This window comes from Phaenicophaeus curvirostris, chromosome 7 (genome assembly GCF_032191515.1).
Source record: "Phaenicophaeus curvirostris isolate KB17595 chromosome 7, BPBGC_Pcur_1.0, whole genome shotgun sequence".
Lineage (NCBI taxonomy): Eukaryota > Metazoa > Chordata > Aves > Cuculiformes > Cuculidae > Phaenicophaeus > Phaenicophaeus curvirostris.
The window spans coordinates 11,331,444-11,350,739 of record NC_091398.1 but is presented as its reverse complement, the minus strand read 5'-3'; the positions used below and the strand labels follow the sequence as shown (position 1 = coordinate 11,350,739).

The 19,296-nt window shown below is 37.9% G+C and overlaps 1 protein-coding gene across 1 annotated transcript in view; it reads left to right on the top strand.

The window, feature by feature from the left end:
- COL5A2 (collagen type V alpha 2 chain) overlaps positions 1-19,296 on the top strand; it is a 115,318-nt gene that overhangs the window by 84,188 nt on the left and 11,834 nt on the right. Inside the window, exons 19-48 of the mRNA XM_069860770.1 lie at positions 1,093-1,191; positions 1,636-1,680; positions 1,782-1,880; positions 2,272-2,325; positions 3,267-3,374; positions 3,755-3,808; positions 4,157-4,255; positions 4,963-5,016; positions 5,478-5,576; positions 5,686-5,739; positions 5,836-5,889; positions 6,369-6,422; positions 6,831-6,884; positions 7,199-7,243; positions 7,700-7,798; positions 8,670-8,777; positions 8,902-8,955; positions 11,840-11,893; positions 12,011-12,064; positions 13,091-13,144; positions 13,988-14,095; positions 14,204-14,257; positions 14,456-14,509; positions 15,374-15,535; positions 15,656-15,763; positions 16,736-16,843; positions 17,000-17,053; positions 17,374-17,481; positions 17,581-17,634; positions 18,961-19,068. Of these exons, the coding sequence (XP_069716871.1) occupies positions 1,093-1,191; positions 1,636-1,680; positions 1,782-1,880; positions 2,272-2,325; positions 3,267-3,374; positions 3,755-3,808; positions 4,157-4,255; positions 4,963-5,016; positions 5,478-5,576; positions 5,686-5,739; positions 5,836-5,889; positions 6,369-6,422; positions 6,831-6,884; positions 7,199-7,243; positions 7,700-7,798; positions 8,670-8,777; positions 8,902-8,955; positions 11,840-11,893; positions 12,011-12,064; positions 13,091-13,144; positions 13,988-14,095; positions 14,204-14,257; positions 14,456-14,509; positions 15,374-15,535; positions 15,656-15,763; positions 16,736-16,843; positions 17,000-17,053; positions 17,374-17,481; positions 17,581-17,634; positions 18,961-19,068 (2,313 nt within the window). The remainder of the gene's footprint in view (positions 1-1,092; positions 1,192-1,635; positions 1,681-1,781; positions 1,881-2,271; positions 2,326-3,266; positions 3,375-3,754; positions 3,809-4,156; positions 4,256-4,962; positions 5,017-5,477; positions 5,577-5,685; positions 5,740-5,835; positions 5,890-6,368; positions 6,423-6,830; positions 6,885-7,198; positions 7,244-7,699; positions 7,799-8,669; positions 8,778-8,901; positions 8,956-11,839; positions 11,894-12,010; positions 12,065-13,090; positions 13,145-13,987; positions 14,096-14,203; positions 14,258-14,455; positions 14,510-15,373; positions 15,536-15,655; positions 15,764-16,735; positions 16,844-16,999; positions 17,054-17,373; positions 17,482-17,580; positions 17,635-18,960; positions 19,069-19,296) is intronic.

The following is a 19,296-nucleotide window of genomic DNA, read 5'->3' as shown; positions in this document are numbered from 1 at the left end:
TCATTGGCTGCAGTGCTCTCTTTGTCGGAGTATCTTCTTTTGTTTTTCTGGGAAGTGCTCAATATTTTTTCCTGTCCTTGTGAATGCATCTGTAAAGACGGAAAAGACAACTCATGCAGCTTCCTTATGCTTCTTACACTTCCCTTCCACCCAGTTGCTCCTCTTTGTTCCTTTACACTCCATAAACATGATAGGAAAAAGTTATCTAGGAAGAAAATCTCAATTAGTGAAGTAGCCAAGTTCAGCAGATGTTTTGTGATGTTGTGAAGCTGGCAGCATTCACGAAACAGTTTTTGGAAACAAGTCTTAATAAGCGTATGAGGATAATGTATACAATTAAATGATAGAGCTTTTAGTGAATGTCATAAAATGTTTTGGTATGCTTAAGTGCTTGGAAGTGTCTGGAGAAGCTGAAGAAATTAGTGCTTTTGAAAGTGGGAGCTGCCTTCAAGTTTCATGATCAGGTGATGTAAAATTGGAATAGCTGCTTTGAAGTCATAAGAGCTAAGCAGACTATGCAATGAAGATGTGGACTTCAATAGTGAAGACATGATCTTAACAGCCATCAGTTCCAAAAGACAAATTATGTATATAAAGTTGAAATTCAAAGGAGGTCCTTGGAAGATTTTTTTTCTTGGAGTATCCAGTCCAGTCTTACAGAGATTTTATATTTAATATGGTAATGCAATAGCCAGTAATTCTGTACTGTGCAAAAAAAACCCCAGATGTGTTACAGTTTTTAAATCTTAAGCCTTAGCTGTTCATGAAGGTAAAAATAAGTTGTCTGGTTGCCAAATTACAGGTACACACTGGGATTTTAGAGAAAGATTTTTAAAATATTCAATTTGATTTGGGCCAATGGATATAGTGCTGCTAATGTTGAGTCAATTTTTTTTTCATGCTTTTAAAGTTTATATTCACATAGTATTAGAATCAAAATTAAGTAAGAAAAAAATATATTTTAAAGTTAATGAACTGTTTCAAATCCTGAATTGGTTTTCTCTTATCAACTCAGTATTCCTGCTTAATTACTTTGTAGCACTACTTTTTAGATCAGGGTAATCATCAGTTGTTTTCTCATGTGAAATTTAGGGTGAAGCAGGTCCAACAGGCCCTCGTGGTCCTGAAGGTCCTCAGGGACAAAGAGGTGAAACAGGTCCACAGGGCCCAGCAGGATCACAAGGTCTTCCTGTAAGTAAATTATGTTTAATGTTCCTCAGCGCTTCAGCTTATGAGTGTTGCCTGCTTATAGTGAATTTTAATACCCTACTTGATAGACACTGAGTTTTACTCAAATTACTATTTTCCCAGGAAAGGAAAGGTGCTTATTTTGTTGAAAAAAACTTTTCATTATTTAATTAAAACAACTCTGAAAACTGAAGGTTTCACAGCTTGATACAGTCTCAGTCCTAGAAGGTACTTTAAAGCTTAAGCTTAAACATAAGAGCTTAAAGATTAAAAATCACATAGACTTGCATGCTTTGTTACCCATATTAGCATTTGCAAGCAGATCACATGTTGCTGTATTTATTTAATGGCCTTTTCTGTCTGGTCTTGTAAAGTGAATAAAATAACTATCTTTTTCTGCTTTTGGTATAAATAAAATAAATTCTAATGATTGGTGATTACTTTTAGGGTGCTGAAGGGACGGATGGTTCTCCAGGAGCTAAGGGCCCTACTGTAAGTTATTATATTGCCTGTTGAAGAACTTGTGCAAGTGAATTTATTTCCTTATTTTTAGTATGTTTCCTTACTATGCTTGCTGTTCTTTCTGTTTGTAGGGATCTCCAGGAACTGGAGGCCTCCCTGGTTTGTCAGGTCCACCTGGTTCTCCAGGACCACAAGGCAGTACTGGGCCACCTGGTATTCGAGGCCAGACGGTAATGTTGTCGTTGTCTTTGTCTTTGAGGAAATTGCAATGTCTTGAGTGTCACCCTATGAAACAGTAATTGGCATTGCAGTTCCTTTAAATAAATGAATAGCATGCTAGTGGGTATGCTGAGATTCAGATCTTGTCAATCTTCTATGTCTAAAATACCGCTTTTGCTTTCTTAAAGGTCTAACAAGGAAGAATATCTATATAAAAGTAACAATTGTCTCCTCAAATTGTCTTGTTTATGTCTTCATAACTTCATAAAAAAACCAGCATGCTAAGGGGATGACTAGTAGCTAAACTAGGAGATGTCTTCCTCTTCATAGTGTAATGCAGAATGGTCAATTATTTATGCAGAGTTTTAGCATTATGGATGTTATTCATGTGTTTGTTTTCAGGGAGACCCTGGTGTCCCAGGTTTCAAGGGAGAAGCAGGACCCAAGGGTGAACCAGTAAGTCTCCATATACTTCGTAAGATGAAAAAGAAACACAAAGGCTTGCATGAGTACTTTGAATAGATCCTTACATTTCAAGACACTTCTGATGCTCATAATCTCGAGAGTAATTACTCATTAGTGCACCTACTGACATTTCTGCACCACACAGAATGAGTGTATTCCAATTTCTTCATCTCAGATGAGAGGGGTCTGTGTGATTCTGAACATGTAAATATAGTAAGAAAGACTCTTTTCTTTTTCACTTACATTTAATGCTTATGCACTTTCATATATATTAGTTCTATTTTATTTATGCATTAAAGTAATGAAAGTATTAATACATTCGCAGTATGAATAGATGTTTAGCCCACAGCTAGTATTTGTGAATGATTATTTGAGAATATGGTTAATTCCATGCTGTCACCATATGAATTTTGGAAGACTGGAAGATTTTGGATGTGATTCTGCAACATTAGAGTCAGTTCGACTTGTCAAAAATCTTTAGTTTTTCTTACACGCTAAATGATCGTGTAATGACTGACCAAAATGTACAGATGAACTAAAGTCTTCCTACCACTTACTCTCTCCTCCTTTGAGAATTTTGACTACAGTCTCACTGAATTTTGTGTCCTTTGCTGCTTGTCCAGTTGATAATACTAAATACAGATTATGGTGTCTGAGGATATAGGTGACTGTAAAAAGTACTGCACAGCCAAACTGCAGAATTACAGTTTATCCATGATCCCCTTCTTACTGAAATACTAGCTTATAATTATTGTAAAAGAGAAAAGCTGATGCTGAAAAGCTGCATTTTTTAACTGCTTCAAAGCCTAAATATTTTTGGGTTTCTTTTATTTGGAAAAAAAGTTGTCAAAGTTTAGACAGGAGTCTGTTTTAATATACTTGAGGAGTGGTGAGCTTAACTGACTTTAAAAAAAATATTTTATTTTCACTAGGGCCCACAGGGTCCCCAGGGTCCCATTGGCCCTGTAGGTGAAGAAGGGAAGAGAGGTCCTCGAGGTGATCCAGGGTCAGTAGGTCCACCAGGTCCTGTTGGAGAAAGGGTAAGAAACCCAAAGGAATAATATATCTTGAGAGATGCACTGCTAAATTGAAAAACCTCTTGCCATAACCACAAATTTTCTTAGGTATTTGTTCTAGGTACAGTCAAACTTGTATTTTCCTTACTCTTATTTTCCTAAGATTAGTTAATATTGTACATTATTTTTTTACATTGGATATTTGCATTTATGGATTAATTTCCCAGGATAGTATGGTAGGAGAAATGATCTGAAGGGTTTTGGCTTAACCCTGTACAAATGGTCATCTTAAAGTACTGAAGTAAGGAAATAATCTGAATCCTCAAACCATAAATCTAGTAATTTATTTGGAATAAGTTATTTAAATACTAAGATAATCACCTTTTTTATACATTTTTTCCTAGGGTTCTCCCGGTAACCGTGGTTTTCCAGGTTCTGATGGTTTGCCTGGACAAAAGGTAAATGAAATTCAAGTGTCCATCTTTTATTGGGTCATTCTTTATATTTTGATACAGGTATATAAAAAGTGTTACATATAAAAAATGTCTGCTTCTGAGCAAATAGGAAGATCCTCAAAAGCACTGAAAGCTTTTGACAAATGGAATTGACAAATGCTAAAAAGGGGCCTGAGACTACAATTATTTGGGGAAAAGTCACTTTTAAGTAATAATCTTAGGGAAGAAAAGAGTAATAATAATAATCTATTTGCAAGAATAGGCTCTTAACAGAAGATGCCTGTTTTATTTAACCTTCTCTTACTGTCGCTGTTTTGCATGTTAACTAGGAGCTCATTGGTATCTTTCTAGGGTGCCCAAGGAGAGCGTGGTCCAGCAGGTTCTTCTGGTCCTAAAGGAGGTCAGGGGGATCCTGGGCGTCCTGGTGAACCAGGCCTCCCAGGTGCAAGGGTAAGGACCTAATAGCAGTACACTATAAACCACAGCATTTACCATTTTCAAAAGGCAGCAGTGAACTTTGCAGAATTAAGAAGCTGTTATACAAGGACAGACTTGTTTCAATGGAACCATTTAAAAGTTAAACGCCAAAATACATGTCTCTGTTCCTGCTGATATGGAGAAGCACAGGTTCCGCATGTCTTCAATAAGGAAGTCTTCAATATCTTCAATAAGATATAGTCCTGATTGAGACCAGCTAATGCAGCTGAAGGAAGTTTGCTTGTAAAGAACATAGATGCCACACATAACACAAACTGAAGGACAGACCATTAAATTGGCAATTGATAACTTACATAGTTGAATGGTGCATGTCATTAGAGATTTTTTTCAGGAAAGTATATGGGGAGAATTTAGAATATCACAAGATGAGAGGAAGGGAGCAACAATATTGCTGGGTAATACTAGCAGAAACAGAAATGAGCCTTTGAAAAGCTCATGAGTTGTTAAAGCAGGAAAAAGAACAACAGCAAAAGGGAAGGTCAAAGACAGAGGGATAAAACTATAGAGTGAAAATGGGGATGAGAAGATACTCTCGTGTTAAGAATATCTTAGTGTTTGTACCGTGGCAGTAATTGAGCATATCCTTTTGATTTATTTACATTTCTTTGTTGTTCTAGAGTTATACGCACCAATTAACATCCATATTTTTCCTACTTTAGGGTTTGACAGGAAATCCAGGTGTTCAAGGCCCTGAAGGAAAACTTGGCCCCTTGGTAAGCAGCACAAATACTAGTTCTTTCAGTTCCTTCCTTCTTTCAGTAAGGAAACTGTAATTCGAAGGGCCCAGCTAATTGAAATTAATTTTATTAACTTGATTTTTCTTAAATTAATTTGTTCACGTTAGATTCCCAGCTCCAAAATTAGTGCAGATAACGTTCTTTGAGTTTTGTCTGTGTAGCAGTCTGATGTTTAGCAGCTGCTGCAATATATTTAAACCATTTTGAACTATTATCTTTTTTTTAAAAGTCTCTTTAAGGAAACAATAAAATATATGCACTTAATGACTCAGTGATGATTATTCCATAGTATTTGGTTAAATCAAGCAGCAAGGCTAAAGCTATGTCTGCTTTAAAGACATTTTGAGTGATAAACACTGCACCAAACCAAATTAATGTTATTTTTTATGTATACAAACACTTTAAAGTTTAATGTAGAAAATGCTTTTTCTCTGTAGGGTGCTCCTGGAGAAGATGGACGTCCAGGTCCAGCAGGTTCAATAGGAATCAGAGGTCAGCCAGGCAGCATGGGCCTTCCTGGGCCAAAGGGTAGTAGTGTGAGTATGGCAGCTGGTACCCAAGATCTGTTTAACTTTAAATATTTTCATATAATTTAATGGATGAAAACAGTATCTAAAAATAACCATTTTTACTTCTGCTTATTAGGGTGATCCTGGAAAACCTGGAGAAGCAGGCAATGCTGGTGTCCCAGGACAGAGAGTGAGTGTGACTGTTATTTGTAGTTTGTTATTTGATTACAGAAAATTCTGTTTTTCTGTTATATCTGTGTACTACAGATATGTTATTCTAATTTAGGGAGCCCCTGGTAAAGATGGTGAAGTTGGTCCTTCAGGTCCTGTTGGCCCACCAGTAAGTCACCTTTTACCACCTTCTTTGCCTGCCTGTCACTCCATCCATTCATTACTCTTTCTGCTTCTGTTTTTATCTATCTCCATGCCAGTTGTTGATTCTAAACAAAAAATTCCAAGAAAATTTCAAGAAAAAATTTCCTAGAGAAATGGGAAGCTTTGTATAAAATAAATTTTGTGGTGGTAGTCTAATTCCTTTTACTGACCATTACAACAACCAGTGCAAGGACCAAAATTTTCTCATAATTTTCCTAGTATCCTCAGTTTCAGCAGAACTGAGCACAGATTTTTGGGAAGGGGAATCTTAAAGAACTAAGGTGCATCTCATTACATCTTTTAGACAGGGTGTATCTTGGCCTGGGATAAGTAAAAATATATAATATATGCACAACTAAATATATACATATTGAAAGAGAAAAAAAAAATTGTGGAGCCTGCTTATATTCCTCTACTGTATACCTATTACTTTCTTTTGTGTAGGGTCTGGCAGGAGAAAGAGGAGAACAGGGCCCACCAGGTCCTACAGGGTTTCAGGTATGTTAATTCATATTTTTAGTAGGAAAAAAAGTGAGCAGCCATGTCTTTATCAACTTAAATTGGCAAAATTCAATCAAGTGATGTTTAACAAAACACAGCTTCAGAACTAAAACAATGATGCTCAGGATAATAAGTGATACATTTCACATCCTTTATTCACTAAACTGAACTGTAAAAGGCTTACATACCAGCTCTGTATCCCTTGAGAAAACCTTTAATAAATGTTAAAGAACATCTGCCATCTCAGAGGAGGAAAAACACTTTGGTGAAATTTACATGTAACTATTTTGCTTGAGGATCTCTGGAGGTACACTCTTGTGCTGAATATATTACTACATTTGATTTAAATGTGGATTTACGTAACTTTCTGTCATGTTAGTGACCATTTAATTTGCTTTTTTACAGGGCTTGCCTGGGCCACCAGGTCCTCCAGGCGAGGGAGGAAAGCCAGGTGATCAGGTAATTTCACTTCATAAAGTAGTTTTACCTTTTCTTATTTTTGTAATTTAATTTCCCACTCTGTTTAAAAATATGTACTTAATGTAGTCTGCAAATTGTTAGAGAGCTGTTTTTTGAATAAAATAATTGCTAGAATCTGACCACCATCTTAGGATGAGTTGGAATCTATCTCCTCTTGTCATAGACAGATAATAATCAGAATTAGACATCTACACTCACAGTACTTTGGAAATGAAAATGTTTATTTCGAATTTCCAGAACTATAAGGCTATGAATAATGCTTTCATTCTAATGGTGACTTCTGTCCTCCTTAGGGTGTTCCTGGAGATCCTGGAGCTGTTGGTCTGTTGGGTCCTAGAGTAAGTATAAACATTTAAAGAGTTTAAACATTTGTAACAGTTGAAAAGGCTTCAAGACAATATATAATATGTACTTTGACAGCTAAAGTGAATGTTTGACCTTTTTTCCAATCAATTAAGTGGTTATAAATATGGATACATTGTAAGACAGTTTCTGTAAAACCTACCACCCTTAATGGTTTCATAGGTCAAGAAGCAGTTCTGAGTATTAGCTGCTAAGTGATTTGGATCACAGCTGTGAAATGGCAGTTTTTATTTTGCTGAGCAAAACCACTCATTTCCTCTGCCTTTAACAATAAAAGCATAAAGCTGATTTTCGATTGATCAGTTGTCCTAGAACTTGTTCGCAGGCTCTTTATTCAAACAGTTGTGTACTGCACTTAGATTATATCTGGGATTTTGTCTACAAGAACTGTACCCTGGCTTCTAAATAAGTAGTAATTTTTCATATTGTAGGGAGAACGTGGCAATCCAGGGGAAAGGGGAGAACCAGGTCCATCAGGACTCCAGGGTGAAAAGGGTATGGCTGGAGGTCATGGTCCTGATGGTCCAAAGGTAAGCTGCAGTGATATAATGTTTAATTCCTCTCATTTGCGTGAATATGAGAGATATATTTTTGATTATAAACAGGATAACTTTTCATGAATGGTATCTCATCTACATAAGAGTCCTAGAAGGACATAAGTTATTTCAGTATTGCAAAATCAATAACTTGCAAGATACTAAAATATTAAGAAATTACATTTTGTATTAATTCATATAGGTCTGAAGTTTAAAGTGTTTTTTGTGTTTCTCAGTAGAACAGGGTAAAGCCATTTCTGAACTGGAGAAAACCCTCTGGCAATGGCTTGATTTTAAGAACTATGCCAGTTTACACAAAGAGACTTAGCAGGGTTGAGTATTTAAAAGAAAATACTGGCAACTGTGTGCCTTTCTTTCACCTGTGATTGATACAATTGGGCCTAGGAAGGCCACCCCAGGTAGGGAGTACCTTTAGTAATGCAAGACCTGTAATGGATGTGAGACATGAGAAGCAAAGCAGAAATAAAGTAATATAATAATTAAATAAATTATAACATAACATAACATAACGTAACCTGGGCAACTTCTGCCTCTAGCTAGTTTGTGTAATAGACCCATGTGGCATCAAGGTCAAGTTAGAAAGACATTCAAGCTTCTTATTCTTCGTGTTTTCATCCCTAGTATGCACTGAATAAACACTAATGTATTTAGAAGGACAATGGTGTTACAACTGAACTTCCTGAGCAACATGATGGGAAAAGATTTGACATAAATAAAGTCCAAATCTGACAGAAAATTATTGCTTAAAATCGTATCCCAGAGATTTCAACACAAGCACAGCATGTTCTACAGCCTAGAGACGAAGATATTTCTCAGACAATAACTTGTTCTTTATTTATTTCAGGGAAGCCCAGGCCCTAGTGGGACAGCTGGTGATCCAGGACCACCAGGTCTTCAGGGTATGCCTGGAGAAAGAGGGATTGCTGGAACACCTGGCCCCAAGGGTGACAGAGTAAGTCTGGTTATTTCTGTTGTGCTAAGTAGGACCACCTGTCTCTTAATACTATAGTCGTTCCAGGGTACGAACTAGTCAACAGTCAGTGTCTTAAAAGAGACTTTCTGTGTATTTTCCATAGGGCGGCATAGGTGAGAAAGGTGCTGAAGGTACAGCTGGAAACGATGGGGCAAGAGTAAGTAAATCTATCACTCTTTTTACACCTACTCCCCACACGCCAGATAGTTTATTGTATTAGAGGTACTCAGCTCACAGAGTGAAACACTGCTCAACTTGACAGTCATTCTCATTCCCTGCTACCCTTCAAATTTGGTCTTCACGTTTTTAAAGACTGCTGTATACGATGTTGTGGTAGGTCTGTGTTTTCTATAATCACCAATGGGAGTTAAGATGTCAGTGTAAAGGATTCCCAGAAGTAGAATGTTTGTTTGGAATTCAGCTGAGCTGACTATAATAAAAATATGAAAAAAAAAAGGAACAGGAAGAGCTCAATAGCCAAAAAGTAAACCTACCAGTTCTGACTCTTGGACTAAGGCAGGTGCCTCCTTATTGTTTGGATTGAATTGCCCATAGTCTATCATGAGTTTCACAGGCAGAGATTCCTGTAAATATGTGGACCCCAATCTGGACAGTAAATTGCTGATACTTCTGGAAGGCTTTGAACTTCCTGTGTATAAATAACATGACTGATCTGCTCCCATGCAATAAATCCAGTATGTTCCAGACCAACTGTCCAGTTATCCCAAATGGGCTGTGTTTGCTATGTATGACATATGTATGAAATGCAATATTTCCTTCCCAGAAGCTGTTGCAGTTAGATGTGGTTTGTGTAAAACCTATTCTTGCGTTTTGCAAACCAGTTGAACTACCTCATAAGGCATATGAGATACGTAGGAAAGATGAGGATTCTGATTGGACTAAATTTCCAGTTAGAGAAGATGAGTTTTGGAGAAACCCTACCATGCATAAACACTAATTCACAATTAGCAGCTCTGAGCTGGAATTTCATTGTAAGTCAGATTGTATCCAAAAATACAGGCTCGTTCTTATTCATTTTAGGGTGATATAGCTTAATGAACAGATAAAGTAAGAGTGAACTAAATATTCATCCCTCTTCTAAAGCTAGGAATCTGCAGATATCTCTCCTACCGATCACTAAAGTATTGATGGTCATGCAGTACCCTGTGTAAATGCTGTCTTTTTTGTATTTCTTTTCACTTTGAACTAAGTTACAGTGCAGATTTTGGGGGAGAGGGAATTTTATTTGAGATAAACTTGGTACAAATTTGTAGTACTCTGCTTCTAGTGAAAAAGAATTGTAATTGGAATATCTAAATATTCAAGAAGGCAAAAGGACTAGTAGTGCAGGATCATTACTTGCAGTTCATGGGTATAGATGGAGAGATTGGAACTTATTTGCCTAATGGTACTATGAAGAAGAAAATGAAACTAGAGGAGTTTTCAGGATATAAATTAATCTTCAGAAGTAATGAAAGGTTCATTAAAATTAATTTAAGCAATGAAATACTAACATAAAACAAAAAGAGTTTCTGTGCAAGTGGAGAAAAAAGGGCAACATTTCCTCCTGACAGAGCAAAATAAATAAAGGCTTTTTTTCCCCCCACTGACTTTATTCTTTATTCTTGGACTTCACTAAAGCCTTTGACACAGTTTCTCATAGCATTCTGCTTAGGAAACTGCCTCTGGCCTGGACAGGTGCATGCTCTCCTGAGTGGAAAATTGGTTGGATGGCCGGGCCCAGAGAGTGGTGGTAGGTGGAGTTAACTCCAGCTGGAGGCCAGTTACAAGTGGGGTTCCCCAGGGCTCAGTGCTGGGTCCAGCCCTGTTCAATGCCTTTATCAATGACCTGGATGAAGGCATTGAGTGCACCCTTAGCAAGTTTGCGGATGACACTAAGCTGGGTGGAAGTGTCCATTTGCTGGAGGGTAAGGAGGCTCCAAAGGGATCTGAACAGGCTAGACCGCTGGGTTGAGACCAATGGTGTAAGGTTTTACAAGGCCAAATGCTGAGTCCTGCACTTGGGGCACAACAACCCTATGCAGTACTACAGACTAGGGGAGGAGTGGCTAGAAAGTTACCTGGAGGAGAAGGACTGGGGGTGTTGGTTGACAGCCAACTGAACATGAGCCAGCAGTGTGCCCAGGTGGCCAAGAAGACCTATGGCATCTTGGCTTATATCAGAAACGACGTGGCTAGCAGGTCTAGGGAGGTTATTCTGCCCTTGTACTCGGCACTGGTGAGACTGCACCTCGAATCTTGTGTTTAGTTCTGGGCCCCTCACCACAAGAAGGATGTTGAGGCTCTGGAGCGAGTCCAGAGAAGAGCAACAAAGCTGGTGAAGGGGTTGGAGAACAAGTCTTGTGAGGACTGGCTAAGGGAACTGGAGTCGTTTAGTCTTGAGAAGAGAAGGCTGAGGGGAGACTTTATTGCTCTCTACAACTACCTGAAAGGTAGACTTTATTGCTCTCTACAACTACCTGAAAGGTGGTTGTAGAGAGGAGGGTGCTGGCCTCTTCTTCCAAGTGACAGGGGACAGGACAAGAGGGAATGGCCTCAAGCTCCACCAGGTAAGATTCAGGCTGGACATCAGAAAAAATTTTTCGCAGAAAGGGTCATTGGGCACTGGAACAGGCTGCCCAGGGAGGTGGTTGAGTCACCATCCCTGGAGGTGTTTAAGGCACGGGTGGATGAGGTGCTGAGGGGCATGGTTTAGTGGTTGGTAGGAATAATTGGACTCGATGATCCAGTGGGTCTTTTCCAACCTAGTGATTTTATGATTCTATGTTTCTATTCGTAAATGCTGCATAAAATAGATGAAGTTACTGAAGAGAGAGAGGATAATGTGGAATTTAGGTCACTGGAAGAGGAAATGGAAGTAAATTTTAGGTAAAAAACACCCAACAAGATTTCAGAGAAAAAGGAAAATAATTTGATGGAATGAAAAAGCACATAGAAATAGTAACATACGAGAAGTTTTAAGCTAACTATTTTGTAGCATCACTTTTTTAACTTCCTTTTCTTCTTAATGTGTTCAAAAGGGTCTTCCTGGTCCAATAGGCCCAACGGGCCCAGCAGGTCCCACTGGTGAAAAGGTAAATAGATTTTTATGCCATTACTTACTAAGTTTCTTAATATTGTCATATTTTATTAGTGCTTCTGCTACTTGTCTGATAAGTTACTTGGGAAATAACCATCAATTTTATTTTAAGGGTGAACCAGGTCCTCGAGGTCTAGTTGGTCCTCCTGGCTCCCGTGGGAACCCTGTGAGTAACCATGTTTGGGTTTTGCCTAGAAAGAGTTGACAATATCTTACACTGATTCAAACTCAAGGTTTGGCCTCATTCGCTGATATATTTTCCTCTTTTTCTTCTGCTTTTTTTGTAGTCAAAATCTGTTCCTCTGTCTTGATGCTTGCAAAACTATTGGAAGTTCTTATCTGTCCTACACTTGTTTTAGGCCAGTCTTTACAAAGAGTTACCCTCTCTTACCTCACTCCTGAAAGTATGACACCACTTCTAATTGTCTAGATCTTTTTAAAAGTATGGCCATACCAGGTACTACTGTACAGATACAAGTACTTAGAAAGACAAAGCAAAGAAATATGTCTTAGTTTTTATCTAGTCACAACAACTCTTGTCATCTTTGGTCTTTTTGTGATTTTAAGGATTAACCTGGATGAGGGAGTTAGAAGCTCAGCTGTTCTAGATACTTCATACTGCTAGGAATTGATTATGTCTCTGTCGTAAATCCGAACAACCCTATTTTCTGTGTAAACTGGAATATCTTCCACCCCTCTGGGGAGTGCTGGAGCTTGGCAGACAGCAGTTCCATCTTTTCCAAACAAATGTTGTGTGGAAAGCTCAGTTGAAGCATTTCATAGCCCATTCTGACCTTGTTGAAAAACATATCTTTGAAATACTCTTCTTTTCCCAGCCTATCTGATTGGAATGATAAGTTACATAAAGTGTGAACACAGTTAATCCTGCTATCACAGGCAGTGGTTGTGAGTGGAATTTCACCTTTTGTGGTTTTAGTGCTCGTGCATGTGTTCAATCTCTAAATTCTGAAAGTTTACATATAATCTTGAACATGTGGCAGATCATAACGTAGTAGGAAACATTATTTATTTTGTGATTAAAAGATCATTTTATTCTGATTATTAGAGCAAATGTATAATCACACTTATGACAGTAAATGTTTAAGATGCTTTCTTGTATAATTAACTGCAAATTTTACTGCATATAGCAAGACTTTTATGTTAAATACAGTTATTCTAAATTTTTGGCCAGGGTTCCCGAGGAGAAAATGGCCCAACTGGAGCTGTTGGTTTTGCTGGTCCTCCGGTACGTGTTTTGTAACACTAATGAGTTTCCTTTAGTCATGCGTTCACATACTTGCTTTCCTTTGTTATGAATAATGCTGAAGTGTTCTGGAACATGACTCATATTTTTATTGTAAGAAGAACTGTTTCTTTTTCCCATCAGTGTATCAAGTAGAGAAAAGGTCCAATAAATATCCTAGACACTTGAAAAGTGATTTTGTTGATAAAATTATGTTATTGTTCAGCAGATTTCATGTTTTCATAAATATGCTATGCTAATCCTTTGAGATTAAAATGAGGTGAGTTATAAAGTGTGTTCTATTGAAGGTAGCAAAAATTTTTTCTATGGGTATTAAAGGCTGGAATGAATTGATGGACCAAATGGAAGGTTTCTGAGCTTTCTGTTGAATACCCCAAGCTGTCCTACAGCCCAAATATTGTGCTTCAGGACTTTCACAGAGTCGTGCACCTGTTTCCCTTGGTGGGGAAAAGAAAAAAAGAATAGAAAAGACAATGTTTGTTCAGTCCCTTTTGCTTTTAGGTATGTAATAGTTGCTGAGGAAAATAGAAAACTTAAAGGAAAATCAAATGTGAATTAGATAAGAAAGTATTTTAAATAGAAATTCTGACTTAACAGACTTCAGAAAATCCCATCTATGACCTTCTGAAGACTGTGCAAAACTATTACAGTTCTCTTGAACCAAACCATTTTGCAAATGCGCAGTTTTCTGGGCTAGTTTGTCCTCTTGTTTCGGGGTTGGTTTTTTTTTTGCCTTCTAGAAATTCCATACAAAATTAGTTTGTTAGGCTGGAAAGATTTGCTATTCTATGACCTGATGTCTCTTATAAATATTCTGTTTTATAGGGCCCTGATGGTCAGCCAGGTGTGAAAGGTGAACCTGGAGAACCTGGACAGAAAGGAGATGCTGGATCTCCAGGACCACAGGGTCTTGCTGGGTCTCCTGGTCCACCAGTAAGTTCAAATAACATTGTCAATGAACCAGATGGTATAGTCTGATCTTGCTTATTTAAAATGCTCTGCGTGTTTACTAGCATGTTTTTCATTCTCCTTTTCTCTTAGGGTCCTCCAGGTGTTCCTGGCCTGAAAGGTGGTAGAGGAACTCAGGGTCCACCTGTAAGTAGAATTTATTTTTGTGAGCTGTCTGTAGATAATCTAATACTGAAATGTTATGTAATGTTCATATTGTTTCTAATCTCAGCCTATTTTTTGCAGTCTGTAATTATAACACTTGCTCACTAATTCAGCTGAGATCATTTGAGGTAGCCAGTGCTCTATTTCCTTCAACAAAGTTGGCATTAAAATGTTTTTTAGGGTGCTACTGGATTCCCAGGATCTGCTGGAAGAGTTGGGCCTCCAGGACCTACTGTAAGTCTATTGACATATCTCTAATGTGGTTTACAAACTGGTCGTTGAAAACCTGACGTTCATGCTATTGGAGAGGATAACTTGTCAGTACTGACTTCTGCGACTGCATGCATGCATCCAACTTCATTAAATAAAACTCATTAGTCTTGGGTTTGACCCAGTGTCAGTGTGTGTAAATGAGTACAAGACTTTTCACTAAGTTAAGTAGGTTCTCAGCTGTTCAAGCTGCTTTGGTGACTTAATTGCTTACAGAAACAAAACACCACCACCCAGTGTTTTCCTCTATGTTTTACTTTTCTGCCTCTTCAGTGGTGACTGAAGTTAGGAGATATTTTGGAAAAGGAAGAGATATCTGCCAGGTTATGTCATCAGTGGAGTTACTTATAAGATCAGTTAAAATAAATTAAAAACAAAACCACAAAATATCACACCTCTAAACACTTTCAGAAACACTAAAAATACCCAAATTAGCTGTGGATCAACAAGTGAGGATTCAACTCCACACAGAGAACTGTGACACTCTCTTTATATGCCTTTGAATGTTTTGATGAGAAAAATAACCTGCAGTCATTGTGAATTTATTGAGCAGTGGAATTTATGGAAAGTATAATATAAATGTGATATCTGAAAAAAGAGAGAAACAAACAAAAAAGAGTGTCATTTAAAAGAGTGAGTTTGTAATTGCAAAATGGGTCAGGGTGGAGCTTGGACATAATTTGACAAGATGTTTATTTCATCTCATTTATTTGACCATATGGTCACACATTGGGCCTTCCTTAGAGTGTTCATATTTATAGTTAATCAAAACAGAATCCGTAGAATTTAATTGCCTTAGTCAGAAAATGGTTGTTTTCATTTTCTCAGGGAGCTCCAGGCCCTGCTGGACCTATTGGTGAGCCAGGAAAAGAAGGTCCTCCAGGTCTTCGTGGTGATCCTGGTTCTCATGGCCGTGTGGGAGATCGAGGGCCAGCTGGACCTCCTGGTGGTCCTGGAGACAAGGGTGATGCAGGGGAAGATGGGCAGCCGGTATGTCCTGGTTGATGTTACTAATTCTCTCCAAACCAACTCTACATTTGGTTTCATTGTTACTCATACTTATTGCTACATAAAAGGTAATCACGTTGTTTTATTCTTTGTGGATTTTAGGGCCCCAATGGCCCCCCTGGTCCAGCAGGAACTACTGGTCAAAGAGGTATTGTTGGTATGCCAGGACAGCGAGGGGAAAGAGGCATGCCAGGGCTGCCGGGTCCTGCAGTAAGTAATTGTCAAGTCAATATGCCACCAGCTTGGGCATTCTCATCATCTTTGTGGGGTGGACAGCATAGTGCCCCATAGCATGACGAGAAAGTTGGAAAACTCCAATTGTAGGAGTGAATATAGAGAGAATAGTAAATAACTATCTCATGCAAATACATGAGGTGGGAGATTTTTTTCTGCTATAATGGAAGATCTGAACCTGAATCAAGAGTAAATGGATAATAGCATTAAGAGTTCTGGCTAAAATGCTCCTATTTGACTTAAAACAAACCCAGACTTCTCATTTAGGTGCCCAAATGTCACTTGAATGTGAGTAAATACTCTGTAACTGCTGTTTCATTAATTATGAACTACAATTTTCAGAACTGCTGTCCGTGCTCTCTTTGCTTCTATCTAAGACTTATTTTTATCAGAAGACCTAATGATCCAGGAGATCAAGTCATTCAATAGAGTATTAGTAAAAGGGTTAGTATGGAGGATCTGCTGTTACCACTGGATCCATAAAGTCAATTTACAGTTGAAGTTGGCCAGTAATTATTCAAGGCTAACACAATTTGCTGTTGTTGACAAAAAGGAAAGAAAAAAACACATTACTTATTTCAAACTGCATTATGTTTTTCCAGAGGCAAAAAGACCTTACCGGTTGCAGATAATGCCATCATACATGTTGATGTGTCAAGGGAGTGTGTGTTTGAAAGTTGCTACTACATAGACTAATGTCAAGTGGAGCTTCTAGTCAATAAAACCTATTCAAAATGAACTAACATAACTAAACTGCATAAAAATATGCAGTATATTAAATCTATATTAAAAATGTATCAGAATGCTTTCCTTACTTAGCAGGTGTTGGAAGTTACCAATGTTGATGGTACTTCAAACTGGGTTAATAAGTAGTGTTTTGCAGGCAGCAGATTTTTTATGCTTTCTTTATTTTGTGACTTAAATTTTGATATTACTCTTCTTTTTTAGGGTACACCAGGAAAACAAGGTCCCACAGGGCCACCTGGTGATAAAGGTCCCCCAGGACCTATTGGCCAATCAGGTGCCACTGGACCTGTAGGTGAAGCTGGCCCAGAAGTGAGTATTAGAGCCTTGTAACATGCAAAAAATAAAAAGGGACAGTCTAGTGCTTATTCTCCCTGACTTGAAGTTAGAGATGGAGAACAACTTTCTAGTTCTTCTAGAAATGCAGGATTACTAATCAGTAGCCTTATTTTTATTCCATATCTCTAGGGACCTGCTGGTAATGATGGTACTCCTGGGCGAGATGGAGCTGTTGGAGAACGTGTAAGAATATATTGTTTTCTTAAGCCAACTCTGGAAATCTCTATTTTATTATTGACTTGTATATTTTCTCTTCATTCAGTTAAATTGAATGAAGAACTTGTTCTGAAAGCATATCACAGCTTTGAATAGTTAATCCCTCTCTCAGCTGAGGAAACCTGGCTAAGAATACCTGCCTCCACACACTCAAACTTCAGTTCTTACAGAAGGAATATCTTTGTTAGCTGCAATTGCTAGAAATTAGATTAACAACACTTGTGTCCTGTTGCTTTGGTCTAGTCCAGTCCTCTTTAGATAAATAATGTTGAATCTGTGTTTTGCAGGGTGATCGTGGTGAACCAGGCCCTGCAGGCTTACCAGGTTCCCCAGGGGGTCCAGGAACTCAAGGTCCTGTTGGCCCTCCAGGAGATGCAGGTCAAAGAGGTGAAACTGTAAGTAAGACTTTTTTTTAAAAAAAATTGTTTATGAAAAAACTATTGTGTATGCTCTTGCGCACTGCTTCACATATCTTCTGTATGCAATCTTTGTAGGGTTCTCGAGGTCCAATGGGTCCCCCAGGTCGTGCAGGAAAAAGAGGTTTGCCTGTAAGTTCTCTGTGGTGACTGTGGTTTTACCTGAGATACTTTCTGTGGGTAAATAGATGAGAAACTGAGCCCAACTTAAAATGCTGAACAGGACTTCAGCTTTTAGTGTTCTCACTGCAGGTGGATGCAGGTAGACTTCTGAGTTGCAAAGCTGTACGGATCTATTAGAATACTCTAGTATTTCTACACTTTCTTTAAAAATACTTCACAGAGAAATAACAAATGCTTTGGAAGCTTCATTATTTGGACTGTGTTGTTGTCTGGATGACAGTAGGACCTGAGTTAGCACATGGCAATTGTGCTAACTTGACAATTGAAATAAGGGGTAACAAAATAGAAGTTGAACAAAACCCCCAGATTTTTAGATAAAAATAAGAGAAATATAACAAAATCACCTGTTCCCATGAAACTGTCTTAATTCAGCTCATGAGTTGCTGACTTTGGTCCAAATGGAAAAACAAATAAAACCCATCTTTTCGTGTTACATAACTATTCTACAGGCCAAGCTTGGAACAAAAAATTAATTGCAAACTTGGGAAATTCAAGACAGCGTCGTCTATCCCTAAACAGATGTCTCATGAGAAACAGGAAAAGTTAATTATTGAGTACTTAGTGATAATGATGGCATTGATAAACTATTTGCAATCTGGCATTGAGAAATGTAGCGTGCATTTTGGGCTGAGAAATATACAATTGAAAGCAGACTCCATTTTGTTCAATGAGTCTTGAGTTTGTATGAAAACTGTGAAACTATGAAAACTACCAAGAACAAAATAGTGGCGATATTTGAACCAAGTTTTTTATACTTGGAAGCCTGAACTTCTTGTCTGTGGTTAGGGAATGTAACTTCAGTTGGACTCTAATCATAGTGAAGATGAAAGGAGCTGTGAGAAGTAAAGCTGCAAAATGGAGGATTTCATACTAAAATATGTTTTTACATTATGAGTCTGTGAGAGATCCAGTGTTTCAATCTCATCTATGAACATTATTTGCCATATCCAGTAAGGCAAATAAATTTCTCAATCTTAAGAATTTTGTTATGTAAATTATTTAGTATCACAATTACAAAGGGTTTTGACTGTATTGTGAAGCTAAGTAGACTAAATTTACCACAACTCTAATTAAGCATAACACAGATTTCTGTAATTATTTACTTATTCTTTGGTAAAAATCAAGATACTTGGAGGTGCCCCAGCATCACCTTCTTTCTAGCTTTAGAAGTGAGAAAGGTTTGAATATGACGTCTAAAAGTAAGTGAAGAGGTTTTCAGATTAGGGTTGAGTGCATTCAGTTTGACATTTTACATTTCATCACTGCTATTTACAGGGTCCCCAAGGACCTCGTGGTGACAAAGGTGACAATGGAGATCGAGGCGATAGGGGCCAGAAAGGACACAGGGGTTTCACTGGGCTACAAGGTCTTCCTGGTCCTCCTGTAAGTTGCTTTGGTTTAACTATAATTTTATTTCCTTGAGAGTTAATAATGTTCCTGATGCATTATTTATTTTAAATGGAAAAAAAAGTGAATGTTTTAATTTTGCAAGATACGTGTTCTCCTACACAGTCTGTGACCCGTCAGTACAAGATGATCATAAAAGGTGATAGTTTCACATAAGCACATTAGAGCATGAAGTGCTTTTTTGCCAGAGTTTGAACTTTTTAT